The 20,494-nt window shown below is 38.4% G+C and overlaps 1 protein-coding gene across 4 annotated transcripts in view; it reads right to left on the reverse strand.

Annotated features, from left to right (window-relative positions):
* The window catches only part of REPS2 (RALBP1 associated Eps domain containing 2), a 99,034-nt gene that overhangs the window by 39,688 nt on the left and 38,852 nt on the right, over nt 1–20,494 (reverse strand). For 3 of the 4 annotated variants that reach the window (XM_030462076.1, XM_030462067.1, XM_030462054.1), the window contains 7 exons: nt 18,102–18,199; nt 16,415–16,553; nt 14,063–14,126; nt 12,251–12,393; nt 9,482–9,576; nt 4,553–4,622; nt 2,473–2,538 (listed from right to left, as the gene is read on the reverse strand). In XM_030462076.1, coding sequence (XP_030317936.1) covers nt 2,473–2,538; nt 4,553–4,622; nt 9,482–9,576; nt 12,251–12,393; nt 14,063–14,126; nt 16,415–16,553; nt 18,102–18,199 — 675 coding nt within the window. The remainder of the gene's footprint in view (nt 1–2,472; nt 2,539–4,552; nt 4,623–9,481; nt 9,577–12,250; nt 12,394–14,062; nt 14,127–16,414; nt 16,554–18,101; nt 18,200–20,494) is intronic. The other variant, XM_030462059.1, reaches the window with a different exon arrangement.

Below are 20,494 nucleotides of genomic sequence, written 5' to 3' on the forward strand. Positions count from 1 at the left end.
AGGTAAACAGGAAGGCACACAAGGAAGAAAGTATCCTGAAATGCCTACTAATAAAAAGGATAGAACACTGACAAGGATTTTCTTTTAAGCTTTTGAAAAATCAGAAAATTCAAGGCTAGAATTACACAATACCTAGACTTAGCTTTACCTTTTGAAAGAAGTAGTACAATATAAAAAAAAATTATAAAGCAGGTATTTATTATTTGGACATATAAATAATTTTGGCAGGATTTGTATAAAAAGTGAATTTATTTTTGTACACTCAGTCTGTGCATACTTTGCATTTGAAGTGCAGGATTATACATATATACAGTGTCATCATTTAAGACAATGCAAAAATATCTATGCAGTTTTTGAGTTTTCTATATTGCTATTGCTCTGGATACCTAAGCTTAACTTACATGAAAGTGAAAAAATAAAAAAACCTAAAGTTTTTGAGTAAATTAATTACATTTATTTAAAAGTTTGAACAATTCCTGGTCTGCTGAATTGAACAGCTTGACCTGCACTAAGACACATAAAATCATAAACTTATTCACTCCCAGGAGAGTGTGAAGATTCTTTTTGGGTGTTTAAATGTTCCTCGTGACCCTATCCCAATCAAAGAAATAGAGTCTAAATCACCCCACTGCCTCATCTCTTAATGGTGACCTAGGCAGAAATGTACAACTTGAATACTCACAGATTTGCTGCTTAATCCTTTAGAGTCTAAGGCCAACAGTGATCTTGCACTTAGAAGCCTAAATAAACTGGCCAGATCAGATAGTAAGAGATGCTGAGCATATGAAGTCTTTACTGTTTTTTCCAATTTCTAGTCCTCCTGGTGGCAGAGAAAACTTTCCCATAATAAAAGACAAAACAATCATCCTTCCAGAATTTACATAAACAGCCCAAATCAATAATTGAAGAAGGATGTAAAGTTTCTTCTGCTTCATCCCGAGTTTTCATCCCGAAGGGCAACGATTACAACCTTTTAGAATGATGACCAGTTCTGAAATAGCTGTCCCATTACCGTTCTGTATCTAGCTCACTGCACAGATAAACATCTTTATTTCTAACACTTTACTTCTAACTATGAGAACTGCTTGCTCAAACCCTCAATGTGCAGGGCAGCAGGGGTGAAATCTCTTCAGTGACAGGAGTCACGATGATGAGGCAGAACTCTGCCACCATCTCCCTTGGTATAAGAAACACAGCAACACTGCATCCAGAAGACCTCCCTGCTTAAGAGATGAAAGACATGAGAGAAAGAGGATAGTGGCACAGGAGATGTGCATATGACAGTAGGTTGTTTTTTTTTTTTGTCCTAAGTGTACTGAAGATGGACTTGCTTAACTGAAAATAAAACTGCATTGGGTGCTCCTGGGCAAAATGGGAGGGAAGAGTACAGAACCAAAAGTCTCACAACCACCCTCCTCTCCCACTGAGAGGGAAGTGTAAGAGTGTGTGTGTCTGAAAGAGAAACAGCAATCATTCAGGAATAGGAGCTGAAGATATGAAATCTGGCAACTGCTAAATATTTGGGGAAAAGCCAGGAAAAAAAAAAAAAAAGAGTTGGGAAATGAGGCATGCAGCTGTTGAGCAGCCACAAATAAATCGAGCTGTAAGACAAAACTGCTGTGACAGACATGTGGGGTAATTTTTCTTAATCAAGGATATCTTTATCAGTAAAAACATCTATGCAAAAGGAGAAGAAACTAAGTCCAAATTTTAGCTTGACTGGGACCACAGAAGGCTTGCAAACACTTGAACCACCCTAGGGAAGAGATTTACGAAGGGGAAGGCCAGGGAGGTCTGACAAACTGAACTGAATGCATGGGATGTTTCTGGAGCAGCTAAGTAATTTTGGCATATACCATTCCAGAAATAATATTTTCCACTGTGACAAGAACAAGGAATATATGTTGGATTTGAAGAGAGGAAAATCAGGGGTGGTTTCAACAAAGAAAAGCCCTCCAAATCAAAAGCTGGTGTCAGTGCTTCAAGTGCCCCAAGGTCTGTGTTTCCAAAATGCTATCTAAACTTAAACTCAACAGATAATATGAAGACTCAGTTTTTTTCAAATATACAGGATGTTTCAAAATAGTTACTGAATTCTTATTCCATACTTGAGAGGAGGTTATATCAAGATGTACAGTGTTTGTGCTCTGGAAACTTGTTTGTAGTACAGAAAACAACAATTCAGACTGCTTAAAAAATGCTATGGTAGAAAAAACTTCCCACACACGAAGAATGCACATATGCTAACAACGAGGGAAAGAAAGCAAGAAAACGTTTTGACAACCTGTACTATCAAGTTTAATTTTGCAAGAAGTAGTCCTTATGAGGTAAAAGCTAATTTCAGTAGTATAATAGCATGAGAGTAAAAGGATCTTAAAAAAAAATTAAGCAAATTAATTTAGGCTCACCATGATATAAAAATATTTGATTGAAATTTTAACAGAAGAAACATGTCAATTTTTTTCTTCTTACCTGTTTTCACACTCAAGTGTTGAAATTCCTTTGGTATTGTTTTGACAGGAGTTCTTACTTTAAGAGCTTAATAAAAAAATAAATAAACACCAACAATGAGAATTACTTTGCATGTGTGCATGCAATATTAAAAGGTATCAGCTCTGAGAAAGCAGCATTTCAACTGGTATTGCAACACAATAATAATAAGCATCCTTGACAAAAAAACAGAGGTAGCCAAATACCCTTAGAACACCCAAGCACTCAAAAAGTAAGGATTTTTAAGTGCGTAAGAGTTCTGAACAGAAAAAGCCTATGCCCAAATTCCCAAGCAATCCCAATTTTGAGAACTGGGCAGGTTTCGTGTCTAAATCCATGGACTCCTGTTTCAGAGATGCAGTGCTCTCAGAAAGACACTTGGCAGAGCTGGGACTCACCTCTCCCCCAGGTGACAAACCTGGAAAGCCAGGGCACACGAGAAACTGTCTGCTCTTGGCAACACAAACCTCAAAGGGATTCCCCAAGGAACGTCACAAAGCACTGACAAAGACAGGGGTAAAATTCAGGCAACCTTTGTACTTATTCACCTTCCACCTATGCCTATGCATCCTTTCTTAATGACCTCCTTAAGGCATTCCTAATGCATTGTGTTGTATTTTAATGCACACAGTATTATAAATGACAACTTGGAATGAAGTCTCCCATCTCCATCTGCCTTAACAAATAAAAAATGTGGGAAGAGTCTGGTTCTCAGGATCAATTTCTATTTACACTATCTTCCACATTTAACTATATTATAAGCTGACAAAGTAAAGCTAATTTAGTTGTACAGTTTAGAAAATTCAGGAAGATATGCTTCTACAGTCCTGAACTACAGTTTCTTGTCTTCTAGGGAGATCTCCTCAGTCCAGAAAATGATCTGCTCATTTGTCAGAATAAAAATAAATGGCAGAACAAGAGGATTTGGTTTTTTGGCTGAAAAAGCAGGAACCTCTGCCATAAATACAGCAAATCTTCAGTTCTCAAGGACCGGGATGGGAAGCAACTTCCCATCTGACCTAACATGTCAGCTACAAAGAGCAAAGCTACAGTTCTTCATCTACACAGGGAAGAAAAAAAGATCCCCCACCTAAAAAACTAAACCTGCCCTAGGTATACGAAAGCAATAACCTTCAAGGTTCAAGTCCTCCTCTAGTTCATTATGAATTTTACAACAAAACAAACCTTGTCAACAAAACATGAATTTCTTGGAACATGCCGAGTTTTCAAAATGTTTTACCAACACTCATCAACTCTGACAACCTTTCTTTGAGCCAGGGACACTGGGAATCTACCAAAACACAGTCAGACCTGAGTGTGGAAGGTGATTCAGGAATGTGGACTACCTGGTCTCACAGTTCTAATGTAACCTCAGCTTGTAGACAGCTGGGAGGTCATCCTGTAGAATTCTTTTTTACTAATGTATAATCCACAGCTCTGAGAATAGGGCAATAAAAGAGCCACGATTGTTCTCTTTCCACAGCTGAGGGGCAGGAACAGCAAGCAAAAACCTGAAAGGTTAGGGAAAGGGTATATAAAAGAGAGGATTGTGTGATGTTCCACTGCTGATTCTGGAGGCCCTAGTAACTGCTGAGTGGAAAAAGAAAAAGACCACTTTAATATCACATGGTTTGCTGCTGACAGCTTTTGAGTGAAATCCATATATCTTTAATTTGCAATCCACTTTGTCCAAAACTTTTATTTTGCAAGAAAATATTGGGACTTTTTTTCAATTGGAATAAAAACTAATTTTGAAGTGTTGGTATTTCCTGAAAAAAGAGAAATCCAAAATTTGACACAATGTAGCCTTTAGTCTTACAAAATTCCTTATAACAACAATTAAAACTTTGTTAAAATAAAAACTGTAACATTAATTGTCTTAGGACTAGACATGTCAACTTAGCTGCTGTCAATTTATAAGCAACGTGTTGCTTTTAGATCTATGGCAACACATAGCCAGCTTAGAAATTCAAAATACTATTGCTTTTGTCAGCAAATATATGGAATAATACACAGAACTTCATCCATAACAGTGGAAAGGAAAAGTGATTTATTTGAATACCTTGTTTGTCATCTTTCTTTGCATCCTGTAACAGGGCAGAGTTATCAGGTGCCTCTTCAGCTGATGCCTTCTGGAAGAAAGGAGAGGTATTTATTATATTAATGGGCACAGTGCCCACGTATCCACAGTCAAATATTTAATAATACAGACCAACACAAAAAAAGGTGGTATTTTCTCTTGCACCATGATTTGCTTTGCAAAATAAAGAAGCATAGAGGACCTTAAAAAAGACAACTATAACTGCTTTTTAAGGTACAGCAGTTCCACACCAAGAATTTGGTTTGAGAATCACTTAAAAATAACTCAGAAGGAACTAAAAACAACATGGAAGGAGAAACTTCTAACAACAGAGTTAGAAGAAGACAACATTCTGTGTCTTGGTTTCTCTTTGGGTATAAAACCTGTGTTAGGGTTGAGGCAACCTCCAGCCCCTGCAGGAGAACAAACTCCCAGCTGCACTGCAGAGCCCAGCAGCTCTGTGTCCAAACTCTTCAGGCTGAGGTGGCTGACCCTTGGATTACTCTTTTCTTCCAACATACAGTCAAAGAGATGGGAACAAAAGCAAAATTTCACCAGCACTTCTGCTGGAGGCCCACTCAGGCCTCTGATGAAAACAAAACAGTAAACTTCACCTCTACCTTATTCCTCAACTTTTTTTTTTTTTCTCCAGCAACTTATCACACAGGCATTTGTTTTTCTTCTAACTTCTGCTGCGTAGCTCACAAGAGAGAACTAGGAACAAATTCTACTACCGTTGTCTCTAAGAGCAAGGATACACACTGAAGCCAAAACAAATATAAAGCAAAAGTCAAAAATACCAAACTTCCCTAAATATTAAGCGATGCTGTTTTGTCTTAGTGAGCATGGAGGAGGCTGGGCCTAAAAATGGCCTGATATCCATTGGGCCTAAAAAAATTAATCTACAAACACAGATTGTGAAGATATTATAAAAAAGCCCACAAAAATCCCAAGTCAGTAATTCAAGAAGGCCAATTCCACGTGTGGGATTTACTAATGCTTCTGAGGAAGCAATGTGGCAAAAACGTGGTGGCTTAAAGACTCTGAAAATGTTTGTAAAAAACCTTGCATCTAAAAATAAAAGAGTGTCAGACTAAAGACCTAATTCAGTGCGTGCTTGAATTGGTGGAATGACAGATTTCAAACTGTGAGCATAATATTTCTGAGGGAGTTTAGAGGAATCCCAGCCGGTCATTTTATGCATATAGTGTGAAGCTTTGTGGTTTATATTTAAGCTTTTGGCAATGACAAAGCTTGTGAAAAACAAACAAGGTAATTAAAAGAAAAAGAAAATAAAGAAATAAGAAAACAAAACAAAATGGTGGGAGGCAAAAACTTGAGGGAAAAAAAAAAAGACAAAACAAAACAAAAGACTGTCACCTTGTCATTCTTTAGCATAAGATCAGCAGTCTTTGCATGTTTCGTAAGTTTAAAAAAATCTAGTGTTCAGTTGACCTGTCTCCTGCCAGTATTTTCTTTATGGATGTATTAAAAAACTGTTCTAATGTACTACAATACTGTAGTTCAGCAGTGACAGTAAGAATGGTCTTCTGAAATTAAATTCAACAGCCTGAACAGATGAAAGGTGAAAACAACAAAGACATGGGGATATGCATAACTGATTGCATTAATAATATAATACTTTTTATGTAGTGATGAACTATCTAAATTATTTCTTCAAGTAACCAAGCTACAAATTAAATTGCAACAGTGAACTACTGCATTTCCCAAAGAGGGAGATGAATTACTGATCTTCCAAATGGTACTCATTCAGTGTATTAGTTCTGAACATAAAAACATCAGTTGAAAAAAAAGTCAAGTAAAAATCTTTCTCAAATCAGTTTTGAGAAGAGATTTCATAGTCCATTAATCTTGGGTAACAAAGGACCAAGATAACAAGACTTTGAAAAAAACTAATTGAGAGCTTTGCACTGCATGTCTAGCACGCAGACAGTGAAGAAATGGAGCAAAACCAGCCAAAGAATTGTAATTTAGTCATGTAACACAATTTGTGCTTAGCCAGCAGGCAATTATGCTACAGTCTCTTTTTTTTTTTTCAACCTAGCCATAAAAAGCCCTGGTTTTGCAGACGTCTTTCCACCTTGCAGAACTTAGAAACAAGAGCAGAAGATCCAGCTGTCCCCTCAAGTACATTACCTGCCTACAAAGACAGTAGAGTAATCCTGAAAGTTAATGGCAGTGATGGTGAGAATGTCTCAAGGAGAACAGCACAGAGATAAAGCAGAAGAGGTCTGAAAGCTTAACTACTGAAATTCAAATTAAAAAGTAATCATGAAATGTGAAATGAGGCATTTGTTGCTTGTTTGGGTTGTTTACTCACTAGAGCTATTTAATAATCACTGTAATATTTCTACTATTATCATCTTCACCGCATCAGAAAAATCACTCTTCACATGCACTGAAGAAGAGCCAAAACACAGACATTTACTAAGACATTTGTAAGACTGCATCAGACTACTGCATCAGGCTACTGAAATGCTACTCTACTTCTAAGACACACAGGATGACCCTGAAAGCAGTATTTCTGAGCATTCTGAAATGTATAAGGGAACATTTTAATCTCGTGGTCCCAAAGGATGTTCTACTAAGGAGCAAACTTCCTCATAATGTTAAAATACCCAAAGATCATTTTGCATATCTGGGTAATGACTCGCAAAGCCAGTATCCTAAAACAAGGACTCCTTATACCACGGACAGAGATACTGAAGTAGATCCTGAAGTCAAGATGTTACATACATTTTTTATTTACATTTTATTTATTTAATAATTTAATTATGGGTAAAACAGATAATTATATTTTTACTTTGTATTTTAACTATAGTTTATATGTTATATCTATATTTTAACACATGTATTTGAATATGCACATGAAAATGCAAGTGAAAAGAGAAGATGAGACTTTGGGACCTTGCCTACTGACAAAAAGAAAAAAGCATCTAAACAGTGGTGTGACAGCTTGTAAGCAGAAGACAAAAAATTCCCTCTAAAAACTAATATCCTAAGCTAATACAGCGAGCTAACCAAAATACTCAGTTGACTCTTCCTGCAATCTGGACATGGAGTAATATATGGACATACATATACATGCTGACATCAGTGAATGAGTTTTCAATGCAAAACACCTTGAATTTTGCTTCTTGGACTTGTTTAAACTGCAAACATTCTCAAGGGACTGATGAGCTTTGCTGCACAATGGCACAGTGCAGACACACCAGTGCATCATGGCCTGTGCCACAATCTCACAGCCTCCTTCAAACCAACCTCCAAAAGTCACAGAATTACCTTGGCTGGAAAAGACCTTCAAGATCATAGATGCCAACCATGGGCTAACACTGACAAGACCTTAACTAAGCCATATCCCTAAGCACCATGACTATACAACCCTTAAATACATACCTCCAGGAATGGTGACTCCACCACTGCCCTAGGCAGCCTGTTCCAGTGCTTGATAACCCTTTCAGTGAAGAAATTCTTCATAACATCCAACCTTAAAAATTCTTCTGTGGTAAAGGATCTGCCTTTACTGTTAACAGTGCTACCAGAACAGCCACGCTGCTCTCAGTTCCCAGAGTAAGATACTGCTGTTCTTTGGCTGAGCTGCTGTACAAAGAGAAATACCACCCAGGGAGACCACACGTATTTTAGCAGTACCAAAAGATAAACTGATTGCTTAAAGCATTAGCTGCAGCATTGCCCAAAGTGAACATTGCACTCTGCAGCAGCTTAGGAGAGTCTGCTCAGTGGTACCACTGCTGAACTGAATTCTATGAGGAAACAGCTGGGTTCAGGCCCAGGCACTCTCCAGAATAATGCATAGGGAGGTAATAGATAGAGAACAGCCTCACCAAGCTACTGTGACATACCCTTACTTTTTAACTTGGAAGCAGTGTCAGACAGGCCTGTAACTACAATTAGTCTGCCACTTGATTCACTAACTTAAATACTAAACCCTTAAGTCCCACAGCATATATATTCTGAGTTGCAATACCCAGTGGCCATGGTTAGTTCAGCTTTACAGGATCTTTAAGTTTTTTAACCTCAGTGATAAACTTCTCCTTAATTTAGTTTTGCTTGCAACAATCTTCCATCACAAGGCTGGTATCTGTTGTGATATTGCTACTAGGGATCTCCATTCTTCCTTCAAAACATTCTTCCCAGCTCCTTACAATTACTACCTAGACATCTAGATGGTAGTTCCTTAGACTATGAGAAGTTGGATATTAAAATGGAGACTGGATTGCTTAGAGCAGAATTATGCACTCCCATACTGCACAAAATCAGGCATAATTTCCGTCTCCAAAGAGAAAGTACAAGGAATCAGAACATGACTTTTTTTTTTTTATCATCAAAACTAGGGGAGCAATTGTAGAAATGGAGCACTGTAAATGGAATAAACACTCAAGAACAAGCCAGGAGTACAAAGTCTGCATATGAAGTCTGGTATTTTGATTAATTCATATTCAAGAAATATTCCACCTGAGCACTGTCACTGTGCCACCCCTCCTCCTGCAGCACGAGGTCTTCCCAACATCGTTGCACCCCAGCACAGGAGAGACAAATGCAGTCCAGCAGGACATGAAGAGCTAAGATGTGTTTCTTTATGAAGAGCTAAGATGTGTTTCTCTGCATACTCCAGCATACACAAGGCTGGAGTCCCTCAGTGATTACTGTGAACTCTTACACAGAAATACCTTCTGAAAAACCCATTGTCCCTTTCCACACATTGAATCAGTTACAGAGAAGGGGTTTGAGATGGCTTTATGAGAATAAGAGGCTCCTGAAGTCCTATAGAAGACAGACAGTTCTGCTGCTATGCATACCACAATCACTGTGAAGTTGTGCTATTACTCTACAAGGTAACTACCTTGGTTACCTTGCCTTCCTTCTTACCTCTGTCCGAGCAAAGTCCCGAGTTTGCTGACCACCTGGCAAGGACTCAGAGTAGCAATCAAATAGTGTGCAATCACGGATGGGCTTCAAAGAAGCTGCAGGGAAAAGAAGAAAAATGAAAACAAAAAAACCCAAACAAAAACCACAAACAAAGAAATAAGAGATATGCCAAGCCTTAGGTTAAAACATACTTCTTAAGAACTTGTTTCAGCATCATTTTGCCCTTCATTTCTACACATCAGAACTATCTATAAGCCAGGACAAACACCATGAAGATTATTTTCCATCTTGTATTTTGAATAAGTCAATGTCATGAAAGGGATAGCATGCATAATTTCTGCTGTAGAAATAATTGTGAAATTTGAGTGCAGTGAATCTGAGTAAACATTTCAGGACAAACAACAATCAGTTCTCTGTGGAGATAGATACATATATATGTATTGTGTATCTTCATGATGCACTAAAATCGATGGCCAGCAAAAAGCAAGGACAATAAATGCAGAAGATGCTTCATCTTAAACTAAACAGCATAGAGAGCAGGGATGGGGGAGGAGTAAAACTAAATCAACTATCTTCACTCAGAAATATTCACAAGAACCTCATTCCTATTCCACAATCTCAGATCCTTCTCCTGATGCAAGTCTGGGATTAGTTAACCTAAGCTGGAAAACAGCTTCTCCTCAAGGCCAATATGTGGAAAAGCAGAATAACAAATTCTCACATCAAATTTCTAGTTTCTGGCTAGCATCTAGTTTATCTGAATACAGTAAGCCCTTTGAAATATCTCATATTTACAACACAGTGTGTTACATACAGGACAAATAGCTTTACAGATTCTGGAAATTAGTTTTAATAAAAATTTTCAGAAAAGACGGTGGTGGGTCGAATTGCTAATGGAACTGTGCCAGGATAGCATTTGGCCCTGAGCTTGTAGTTTACAGAACAAGCTATAAAACTATCAAGATTAGTTCATTCTTCAATGGTCTCTCATGCTCCAAGTAATTTTATTTTAAGCTTTAACATTCTTATCAGATGAAAATAGCTCACTTGAACTAAATTCTGACTCATTCTGAAACTAATACAACAACCTAATGAAAAACAGGTTCCAGTAATCGTCACTGGGTTCCTAACAAGCCAATAAAAAAAAATAAACCAAATTATGAAAACATGAAAATTAAAAGTTTCTCTTGAAAATCTATTTTGACATTATAGATAAGTGTATGAGGCACTTATTGCTTACTTAACAGTTTGATTTCAGAAGTTGATACAAACAGGGCTCTATGCTTTCTTGTTCAAAGTGTTACAGTGTGTTGATATCTTCTGCTGTTTATTAATGCAAGCCTTTCAAAAGACATATCTGAAACCTGACCAGGCAGCAAAACAAATGCAAGACATTTTCAGACCCTCAAGCTAACCAAAATTAACATATTAGCTGAGGTATTTAGTGTGCCCACAAAAAAACATGTAGTCTTTTCCCCTGTTCCTTATAGATCAGCTTGAAATGCTTGGCTGCATGCAACACCATGAAACTGTAATCATCTAAGAAAATGGTAGTGCTGAAAGAGGCAAATTTGAGAAAAAAAGAGGACTCCCAGGGAACAACCACAGCTTGCCATACTCTTCTTCTCATAGGCATAATGATACCCTACCACTAGAGACAGTTACTTACACAGTAGTTTTACTCAACAAGAATCTGCATGGAGGATCTTACGAGGATCTTACAAGCTAATTTATGATGAGAACAGGCGTGAGAGTAGCAAATAAAGTGGTAGTCCTGGAGGGAAAAGGGTAGTTGTAATTATGAGAAGGGAATGTAATTAGAGAGACAAGAAGGGATGAAGACTTGGAAGTGCAGGTTTCACACAAGCTTCTCCTTTTGGATATGAAGATAGCAGATTATAAAGAACATGACTCCTCCAGAAATTACTTCACAAATCTGATACAGTGTGAACATTTAATTTTCCTAACTACAGCTTGATTCGCTCTTTTCCTGTCTTTTAATATATGCAGTGTCATAAAATTTAATGGAGATTTTATTAGGTCTTAAATATTATCCCTTAGCACTGTAATTATCATCTGTGATTAATCCTCCTTGCCCTAGAAAGTCATGCACATTTTTTAGATGGAGCAGTATATATTTCAGTGTTCATTTATAATTAAAAGAGACATAACTGAAGAGAACAAATGAAAGGGCAGGTCTCTCGTTGCAAACTGTTACTGAGCTATGTTGTATTTTGGATTACTATATATTCTTGGGCTACACAAAGTGTTGTAATCCCCCTGTCATTACTGTAAATTACTTATAGAAGAGTCTGCAGATTACATGAAATGAATCACAAAAAATTCAACCTTTGATGCATCAGGTAGCTGTATCTAACAAAATATATTAGCATAAAAAGTTCTAAACCAGTCCAGTATTATTTTCAACATTTTCTTCAAGAGACAGACACTTAAAGGAAAATTCATCAAAACAGTTAAAAGTCATACAGTCTTGTAAGAAATATTTTGCTACTCGTCATCAGCCACCACTATTGCTCTAATGGTACCTGAAGCACACTGGAGCAAAGAGGTAGACATTAAAAGGCAGGCAGCATCCCTTCTTCAGCAATAGTCTCTTAAGCACAATTAAAAACACCTGCCTGAAAAAGCAACCAGGGAGCCATCAGGCCGCATACCACCCCATCCCACCTGCAGGAACAAAACCTGTCTCAGGGGCACATTACTTTTCTGAGATGGCTACAGGAACACAACCTACTGCAGGGACATTACCTGTTTGGAGGTACTCGGGCAGCAGAGTCTCTGGCAGCACCTCTGGCAGGGGGTAACCATTCTTCCTCGCAACCACCAGGTGGAAAGCGGCACAAAACTCCGGGAGTGTCAGCGCCCCGTCACAATCCACGTCGCTCAGCTCCCTGTGGGTACAACAGGTGTGTGTGTTCCAAGCTGCTACCTCAGGGAAAAATGGGTATGAAATGTCATGGGGAGATAGAAATGCAACTTTGAGAAGGGGTATTTCAGAAGACAAGCAGCTCTGTCACTTGCACTTGGTCCTAACTTATACATTTGTCTTGGGAAGATGAAGCAAGCTCATTTTCTAATACTGACTTGTCACTTTTTTCTTTTTTAATAAAGTATATTTTTTCTTATACATCATGGCATATAGTATTATAGTATATATAACATGAAATACATACCCTGTACTTCCAAAGGTGAAATTAACTTTCAAACGGCTGGAAACGTTTTTGGCCAATCCATGCATGATCTCAAACCAGTTAAAGCAAAAAAAGTTTAAAATGGACTTCAGCAATGGTTACCTTGCAACTAGCCTCAAAAAAAGAGCTAAATTAATGCTCTTGAAAAATTTAAACAGTATTAACTTCTCATTAAAGTGGTTCTCTTTTTAATGCTCCTCAAACACTAAAGCTGGACTTGAGAAATTCAAGAATTCAATTTTATAAATTAACTAACTTTGCCAGAACTGGGTAATTTTATATCATGAACACATGGACTAAAACAAATAAACATATAACTTCCTGCTCTTTGAAAATAAGGCATTTTTCAAGCTGTTGAGATTACAGTGACAAAGACCAAGACATCTTATGTGTTTACCCCAGCAAAACAACCTGATAACATCATTACAAAATAATAATTATTTACTAAAAAGGAATATTTTAAATTTGGCACAAAGAATAGCTTATGTCAGGAATAGAAATAAAACATATTTTATTAACATATTGGGTTAGTCCACTCTTCTTCGGTAATCTTAAATTTAAATTCCAGCATCCACATCCTCCAACACTATGTTTTTTCAGTTTGGGGTTTTTTATTTATTTTCACAACTGACAATCTGTTTTGAAAAGATTCCAGACATATTCTTTGACCCTGACAGATGTTTAGGCTCTTGCAAACTTTTTTTCTCATCTCTCTTCATAAAGCCATATGTAAAGAAAAATCTCTATCAGAACTTCTGATCTATGTTTAAAACTGGTCCTCCTAGCCAAGATGCAAGGATGACACTGAATCGCAAAGTCCCATATTGTTTATGGAAATATAATACGACCCTTGTCAAATGTTATCACGCACAGTTCCATCCACAATTGTTTCTAAATAAGCTCATTAAAAGGAAGTGTACTGATTCATTAGAAAAGCACTGATGAATTATGTAGCCGTACTTACTAAAAATTCAACATTAATTAGGCCACCTCTGACAAAATACAGCTAGGAACATAAAACCAAAACCACATGAAAAACATTCCAGAGGTGCTTCTCCCATGTCCCATTTCATGAAAAATGGCAGTTCACTGAGCTAATGATGCTGCTTACAACATACTTAAGAACAGGTCTCAGTTATACATCACTGTTTAAACCTTCCCAGTCCTGCTGAGTAGGAGTCCATCTTTTCAGAAAACAAGTAGTCATAGGAAGACTATGAGCACACTGCTGTTTGGACCTGAAAATGATTCTGGAGGTAAAAGCAGTAATTATAACTGAAGACACCTTTCAAAATTTAACAATTATTTTTGACTTTAAGTGTATTTTTAAAAATGGAATACACATCCCCAACACTATTACAGTACTCACCAGATATGAGAAAGCTCTGGGATGGGGAGTTTTGATTTTGTGAAGAAATTCTTTGCCACAGAACCTGTTGGGAAAGCATAACTTACCAACCACTGAAAATTAATTATCTGATTATTTACCTTTGGTCAGAGCTGCCATGACAGAAGCAGCTGCTTACTTTACATCCTACAGACGCTCAGATTAACTAGATGCTAATACAGCTGTTGGGCCATTTGTTGTTTGTTGAATGAGAGAGAAAGCCAGACAGAGTTGTTGACCTCATTTCCCCATTCCCTCCATATGGGAAAAATAAATAAAGGAAAACACGATTCAGCACTAATGATTCTTACTAGTATAATTAGTATGTCATCAGTGATGACATAACACAGGCAAAAAGCCTTGCTTCACCCAGAAGCCATGTGTGTGGCAGTATAGGGCCACAGTGTCTGGACTGATCTCCAGAGACACTGCTTCAGCCATCACTTTTCCCTGCAGAGGCTCAAAAATTATGGAAAGAAAAACAACCAAACACACACAAAAAACAACAAACAAACTGAAAAACCCTAAAAAAATCCAGGACATTCAGACAGCACATAGCTATTGTCCTGCTGCGGGCATTTTCACTCACCCTGACACAAAAAACCTTCTCCTAGCTAAGAAGTCCACTTCTTCACCATGCAGGCTTACAAAACATGAGGCAACATAAAGTACAGACTTCTCAGTCTACACTCCTCTGCCCTTGGGCATTCAGGCCTGGTCGCTCACTGCAGTAGCTAAGAAAAGCTGTCACTGAGGCAGGCCCAAGACTCACCTAGCCCAGCACGTCCTCTCCAACACTGGACACCAAAAAGAAGAGTGCATGACCACAACAAAGCCACACAATAATGGCTCCAGAATATCCCTCAGCCTCTGTCCACCTGTGATTCAGGAACTTTCTCAAGCAAGGGTAGCAGTTAACTGCTGACAGATTTTTCAGTCACAGATTTCTCAAATAATTTCCTAAACCCAGACAAACCTCTAGCATCTCTATCACCCTGAGGCAAGCTTCCTGTAGTGGAACAGAGCAACCAGGTGCCTCTGATCATCAGGAAGTGGGTGTGAGCCGCTATCAACTCCACCTGTGCCCAGTCAGGGCAGGGCCCCTATGGAGCATGTGCAAGACCATGGGGCCAATAAATAGTGAGGCTCACACCCACTGAGGCGGCTCATTCTAGAGCTAGCTTAGAGAGCGGCTGGTTGCTTCCATAGCAGCAGACCATCTTGCTAGTTCCTTGCTGTGGGCAATAGACTCAAACCACATCCTCCAAGTCTATACTACCATATTGACACCTCGATCTCGGACTAGAGACTCCATTCCGGTTACAGCTTCCTGCTGCTTAATTATTTTACAATGTTGTGGAAGCTCAAATTCACCAGTAATAAACACTCAGTTTAGATGTTCAAGGGCTGCCTGAGAATCTTGCTCAACACAAAAGAAAATGCACAACTACCTGAGAGGCTGCATATGCCTATATATATGCATACACAGTTACACCCATAAACAACACTGTAAGGAAATACAGTGTTGTTGAACAATCATTTTCTCTTTCAAGAAAATCTTATGAAGGACACTTAACTGAGGAAAAGAACTGATGTAGCACTAATTTCTGTCAGCAGCAGGCAATTTATTTCAACTTTTTTCTGGATCCAAGCCTCCTGATCCCCAGTAACACAGCAGGGCTCTGTAAAGTTGCCTCAATTTAAAAATGGTAGCATCTTCTTTGCAAGACTGACTGCACCTTCCTGAAGTGACTCCTCTCACTAGCAGTCTGATTGTCCTATTCAAGATGGAAATACAGTCTCAATGTGCTGTCAGCAACACTTCTACCAGGTGTGTGCACTCCATGATTTGCTTTTAATCACATAAAGGGCAAAATCTCAGTCCCTCAGAGGTCTGACTTCTGTTGGCACTCTGTTGTGTTGACATACAACAGTTCACTGCTTGCTTCATCACATAGGATGCTGCCCTATTTCTGCTGGAAAATCAAGTACAACCCTAAAGGTTTTTTCAGCTCAATATACACTGGAGGTGTGTTCCATAAATATGGTGGATCAAATACAGACACAGCTCATTTGAATTTTTATTGAATTTCCAGCATTTCTCCCTTAGATGTAATTATTTTCTGAAATCAAGAAATTTAGGGAAAAAAACCATAATGGCCACAATACTTGTTTGCTCTTTGAGTTGTCTGCCTTTAAAAAAGAAAATACAATCAACTTTTTCTCATAAACTCACTCCAGAGAGAAAAAAACTAGTTCATTCATCTAGTTAACACTTCTCACTTCTCAGCCTGGTCTCTCTACTCCACACACATGGAATTTGGTAAAAATTACCTGAAATAAAGGAGTTTAGGTCGGGCTGCAGGGACCTGAACTGGTTGATGTAGTAGTCCCGTTGCTCCTCTGTTATCCTCCAGGGGTCATCTGAGTAGTGGGTGCTGCTGTCCTGCTGCTCCCGCTCCACTGAAAGAGACTGAAGGGAGGGACACTGGCACCAGCTGCAAGCAGGGGGCCAGAAGAGCACTGGGAACCTCAAGAAACAAAATTCACTCTCTTCTATTAGCAGACATGTAGTTTAAAAGGACAAGAAGCAGAAATGGCCACGCTGATTACTGTTCCACTATTTGTCTATTAAAACAGAGGTTAATGTTAGGTATCTTTACCCAGGCAATTAAGGGAAGTTTTACACAGAATCACAGAATAGTTTGGGTTGGAAGGGACCTTAAAGATCATCAAGATTCAAACCCCCTGCATGGGCAGGGACACCTTCCAGGTTGCTCAAAGCCCCATCCATCCTGGCCTTGAATACTGACAGGGAAAGGTCATTAACAACCTCCCTAGGCAACCTATTCCAGTGTCTCCTGGTGAAGAATTTCTTCCTTATATCAAACTTAAATCTACCCTCTTTCAGTTTAAAACCATTACCCCTTTTGCTGTCACTACTCTCTGGTGAAAAGCCCCAGCCCAGCTTTCCTGTAGGTCCCTTCAGGTATTGGAAGGCCCCTATAAGGTCTCCCCAGAGCCTTCTCTTCTCCAGGCTGAACAGCCCCAACTCTCATCCTGTCTTCATAACAAAGGTGCTCCAGCTCTCTGAACATCTTTGTGGTCCTTCTCTGGACCTTTAAATTTGCTAAGAATCAAACACAAAACACCAGTTCTGAAATACATCAAAAGATCCCTGAACTAGGCAATATCATAAAGCTGTAAATTAATTTTCATTTTAAAGAGATGTACAAATGCACCCAATTTCATTTCAAGTTAGCATGGATTATGTGATTCTACCTATAGATCTTTTCCTGAGGCTCAGGTGACATCTTATTATAAGCATCGGGTGCTACACTCTAAGGAAAAGGTACTGAGTCTCTGAGTCTTACATATTTAGGAAAAAAGATCTCCCTTAGTAGAGCTTTGTCCTTCCTTAGGGCAAATTACCTGTCTGCATAATAAATGCACAGCAGGCATACTGGAACACTGGATATATTCGCTTTTGCAAGCAGCAGGAAAACATAAGACCCATCTCATAAAAGCAAACAAATGCCCAGAAATTCATTTATTCTGTTTGAGATGAGATTCAACCAACTGGGGTGGAAAAAACAAAATATGCAGAATATTAGACCATAAATTCCATGCATGTGTTACACAGGGCATTCTAAATCAAGTAGGAATCTGTGAAACCTCATCTGTTTTAAATGAAAATGTTTCACTTTTGCTAGGATAGCCCCACTTTTCTTTTTTTTCTTTTTTTCTTGAGAAGTGAAGATTCTCAGTCTAGTCTTCCTATTTGGTGTTTCTCATCCTTCTTAGCTTCAGCAATTTAATTAACTGGATTATTTACTTTGATTTCTCCTTCCCATCAGCTTTTTAATTTCTTTTTCATATATTAAAGAGTACATTTCAGCTTCCAGTATAGATACAATTTGCAGAACACTTTTTACTTTGGAAGTGAAAAATCATCCTCTTTTCTTCCCCCCTCTATTGTTGTATTACTAGTACCACTAAAGAAAAAGCTGCAACTCATTACCCGATTAAGAGTCGAACAGGCAGCTGCAGGTTTGGCTCCATAATTCCCTGATGATGGTCCATCTTGCTGGTGAGTAGAATGCCTGACTTCATATGGAGCTACAGACATTTAAAATTAAGTATATATAAATGAAAGGATAATAAAAAATATTCTAGCAGGCTAAAGGAAATAATTAAATGCCTCAAGATCAAAAAATCTCATTTGTGAACTTAAAATCCAAGTCCATTCTGTCAAGCACCTCCCAGATGAAACTGGTACCATAGTATCAAAGTCCACTTCGTCTTCTTCAGCAAAACTCCAGCCACACACTTGTCTTTCACATTATATCATTCTTCTTCAGATACTACTGACAAAACCCACCAGTTACATATTACTAGTTAACAGAAATTATTGGTCACCATGTTTAATTACATATTTATATAGCCTGATTATGTACTTATCCATTGGAGATACAGCCATACGTAGCAAAAGAATCCATTACAAATGAGAGTAACTGAACTGAGCTGCAAAAAATATGCCCTGACTGATTTTCTATACTCTTCTTCTCTTTTACCTAATGTCTGTTGAAAAATCAAAATATACAGCTCATCAACTGACATTATTTGGAGTAAAGTTAGCAAAGAAAAATAAAGTTTACTTCTTTTGCTAAAACACGTCATTGACACTCCACTGCAGCAAATATAGTAAGTGGTGACATAATACCATGTTTAAGAACAATGTTTTAAAAATAGGCCAAGTACACAAAGGCAACTCACTTGCAAACCCTTGCTGAGCTGAGAACTTCTGCTGCCAGCCTATTTAAAATGTACAGTTTCATAGGACAGTCTCCATTAGACAGACAGAACTTAAGAGTCTTAATGGGAAGGAATACTAAGAAAATCTTAAAAATTTTTAGTTTAGGAAGACCTTAAATATTACACCCCTAAGCCCCTCATTTTCCTAAGTGGTCTTATCCTCTATTGAGATCTATTTTTGTTCCTGTATAACTAACTTCTAATTTTTTCTTTTTTTTGAGGGGGGGGAAGGAATAAAAATAAAAATTAAAATATAAAAAAACAAACAAACAAACAAAACAAAACAGGAAGGAAGTTGGGAAAGAGGCAGATGCCCTTGGAGAGGAGATTTAGGGACAAGGCCACACTGATGTGTGTTTGCTAGCAAGAAAAGCGTCCAAAACTACCAAGAAAAAAAAGACTATATAGTCATGACTGCAGTGTGAAGGGCTGCCCTTGAAGACAGATTGTCCACCTCCTGCATGCCCACTAACCCATTGGCTTTTTAGACCCACACTTATGAGACCTAATCTTAAAGGCCAGGAAGAACCAGTAGGTCACTTAGCCTGGCAGTGGTACAGCAACAGGCATTAATATGTTACCCACTTGCTCCCACTGAGAACACATTTAGCTGAAGTATCTCCAGTAGAATTAAAAAAGGAGAGATCCTTTTTCTGGAATACAGAAGAAATTTCCTTTCCGTAAAATAACTATTTTGTTCTACACCTCTAGGATTTTATCACCTTAAACATTCAAGTGGTTGAATAATTAATTTTAGAAGAAGTTGATTGGATTGGATGCTACTCCCTCTACTCACCTTCCATAGGCACTGATTCAGTGAGAAATTTCACCAGAGTTTTGACTGTAATCAACTTCAGAAGAAATAACAAAAAAAAAAAAACCCAACACCCAAAATATTCAAAATAATCATAGCACTGATAGATAAGGAGCAGAGTTCCAGAAAACAGCAAAGCACATGACAGGGAACACAGTTGGCTGCTTCCAATGGCTGCCTCCTACCTGGCTCTACAGCGTGTGGGCTCTCTGCCACACATCCCCTTCACTGGAGCAGAATATGTGCCACAGCAGAAGACAACCTCACTCGAGCTGTTCATTTCAGAAGTCACCCATCAATGCTTTGATCAGTTATGCTGAGGTTGGGGAAAAATCCCACCTCTGAACAAACAGCAGTTAACCTAACCAGCACATGAATGGCTGTGACTCAATACATCCCCATGAAGGCCACTTGATAATGCTGAACACACTGTTATCATGGCAGTAGTGAGTTTCCAGATGTTGTAATAGCTCTGCTTTTTCACTCATTTCTATAAGAGGGCAACAAGTACTGAACCAGTGTGTTTGATTCCTCACTCACTGCAAACACACTGATTGAAAGCAGGTGGGATGCTACACCAATGCCTGCTACTGTACCACCTTGGTCACCAGATGCTGCAATCAGGTGAGCACAGATGCCTTATATAAAACAGGAGTTTCCAACACCTTAGTAAAACTGGCTTCTGCCCCACTGCCTTCTCACTAATATTGGGATGTTCTGCCACCTCCTATAATGGCAGTGAGATCAAGGACAAAGCACCTATGTAGTGCCTTATTTTCATCTGT

This window comes from Calypte anna, chromosome 1 (assembly GCF_003957555.1).
Source record: "Calypte anna isolate BGI_N300 chromosome 1, bCalAnn1_v1.p, whole genome shotgun sequence".
Lineage (NCBI taxonomy): Eukaryota > Metazoa > Chordata > Aves > Apodiformes > Trochilidae > Calypte > Calypte anna.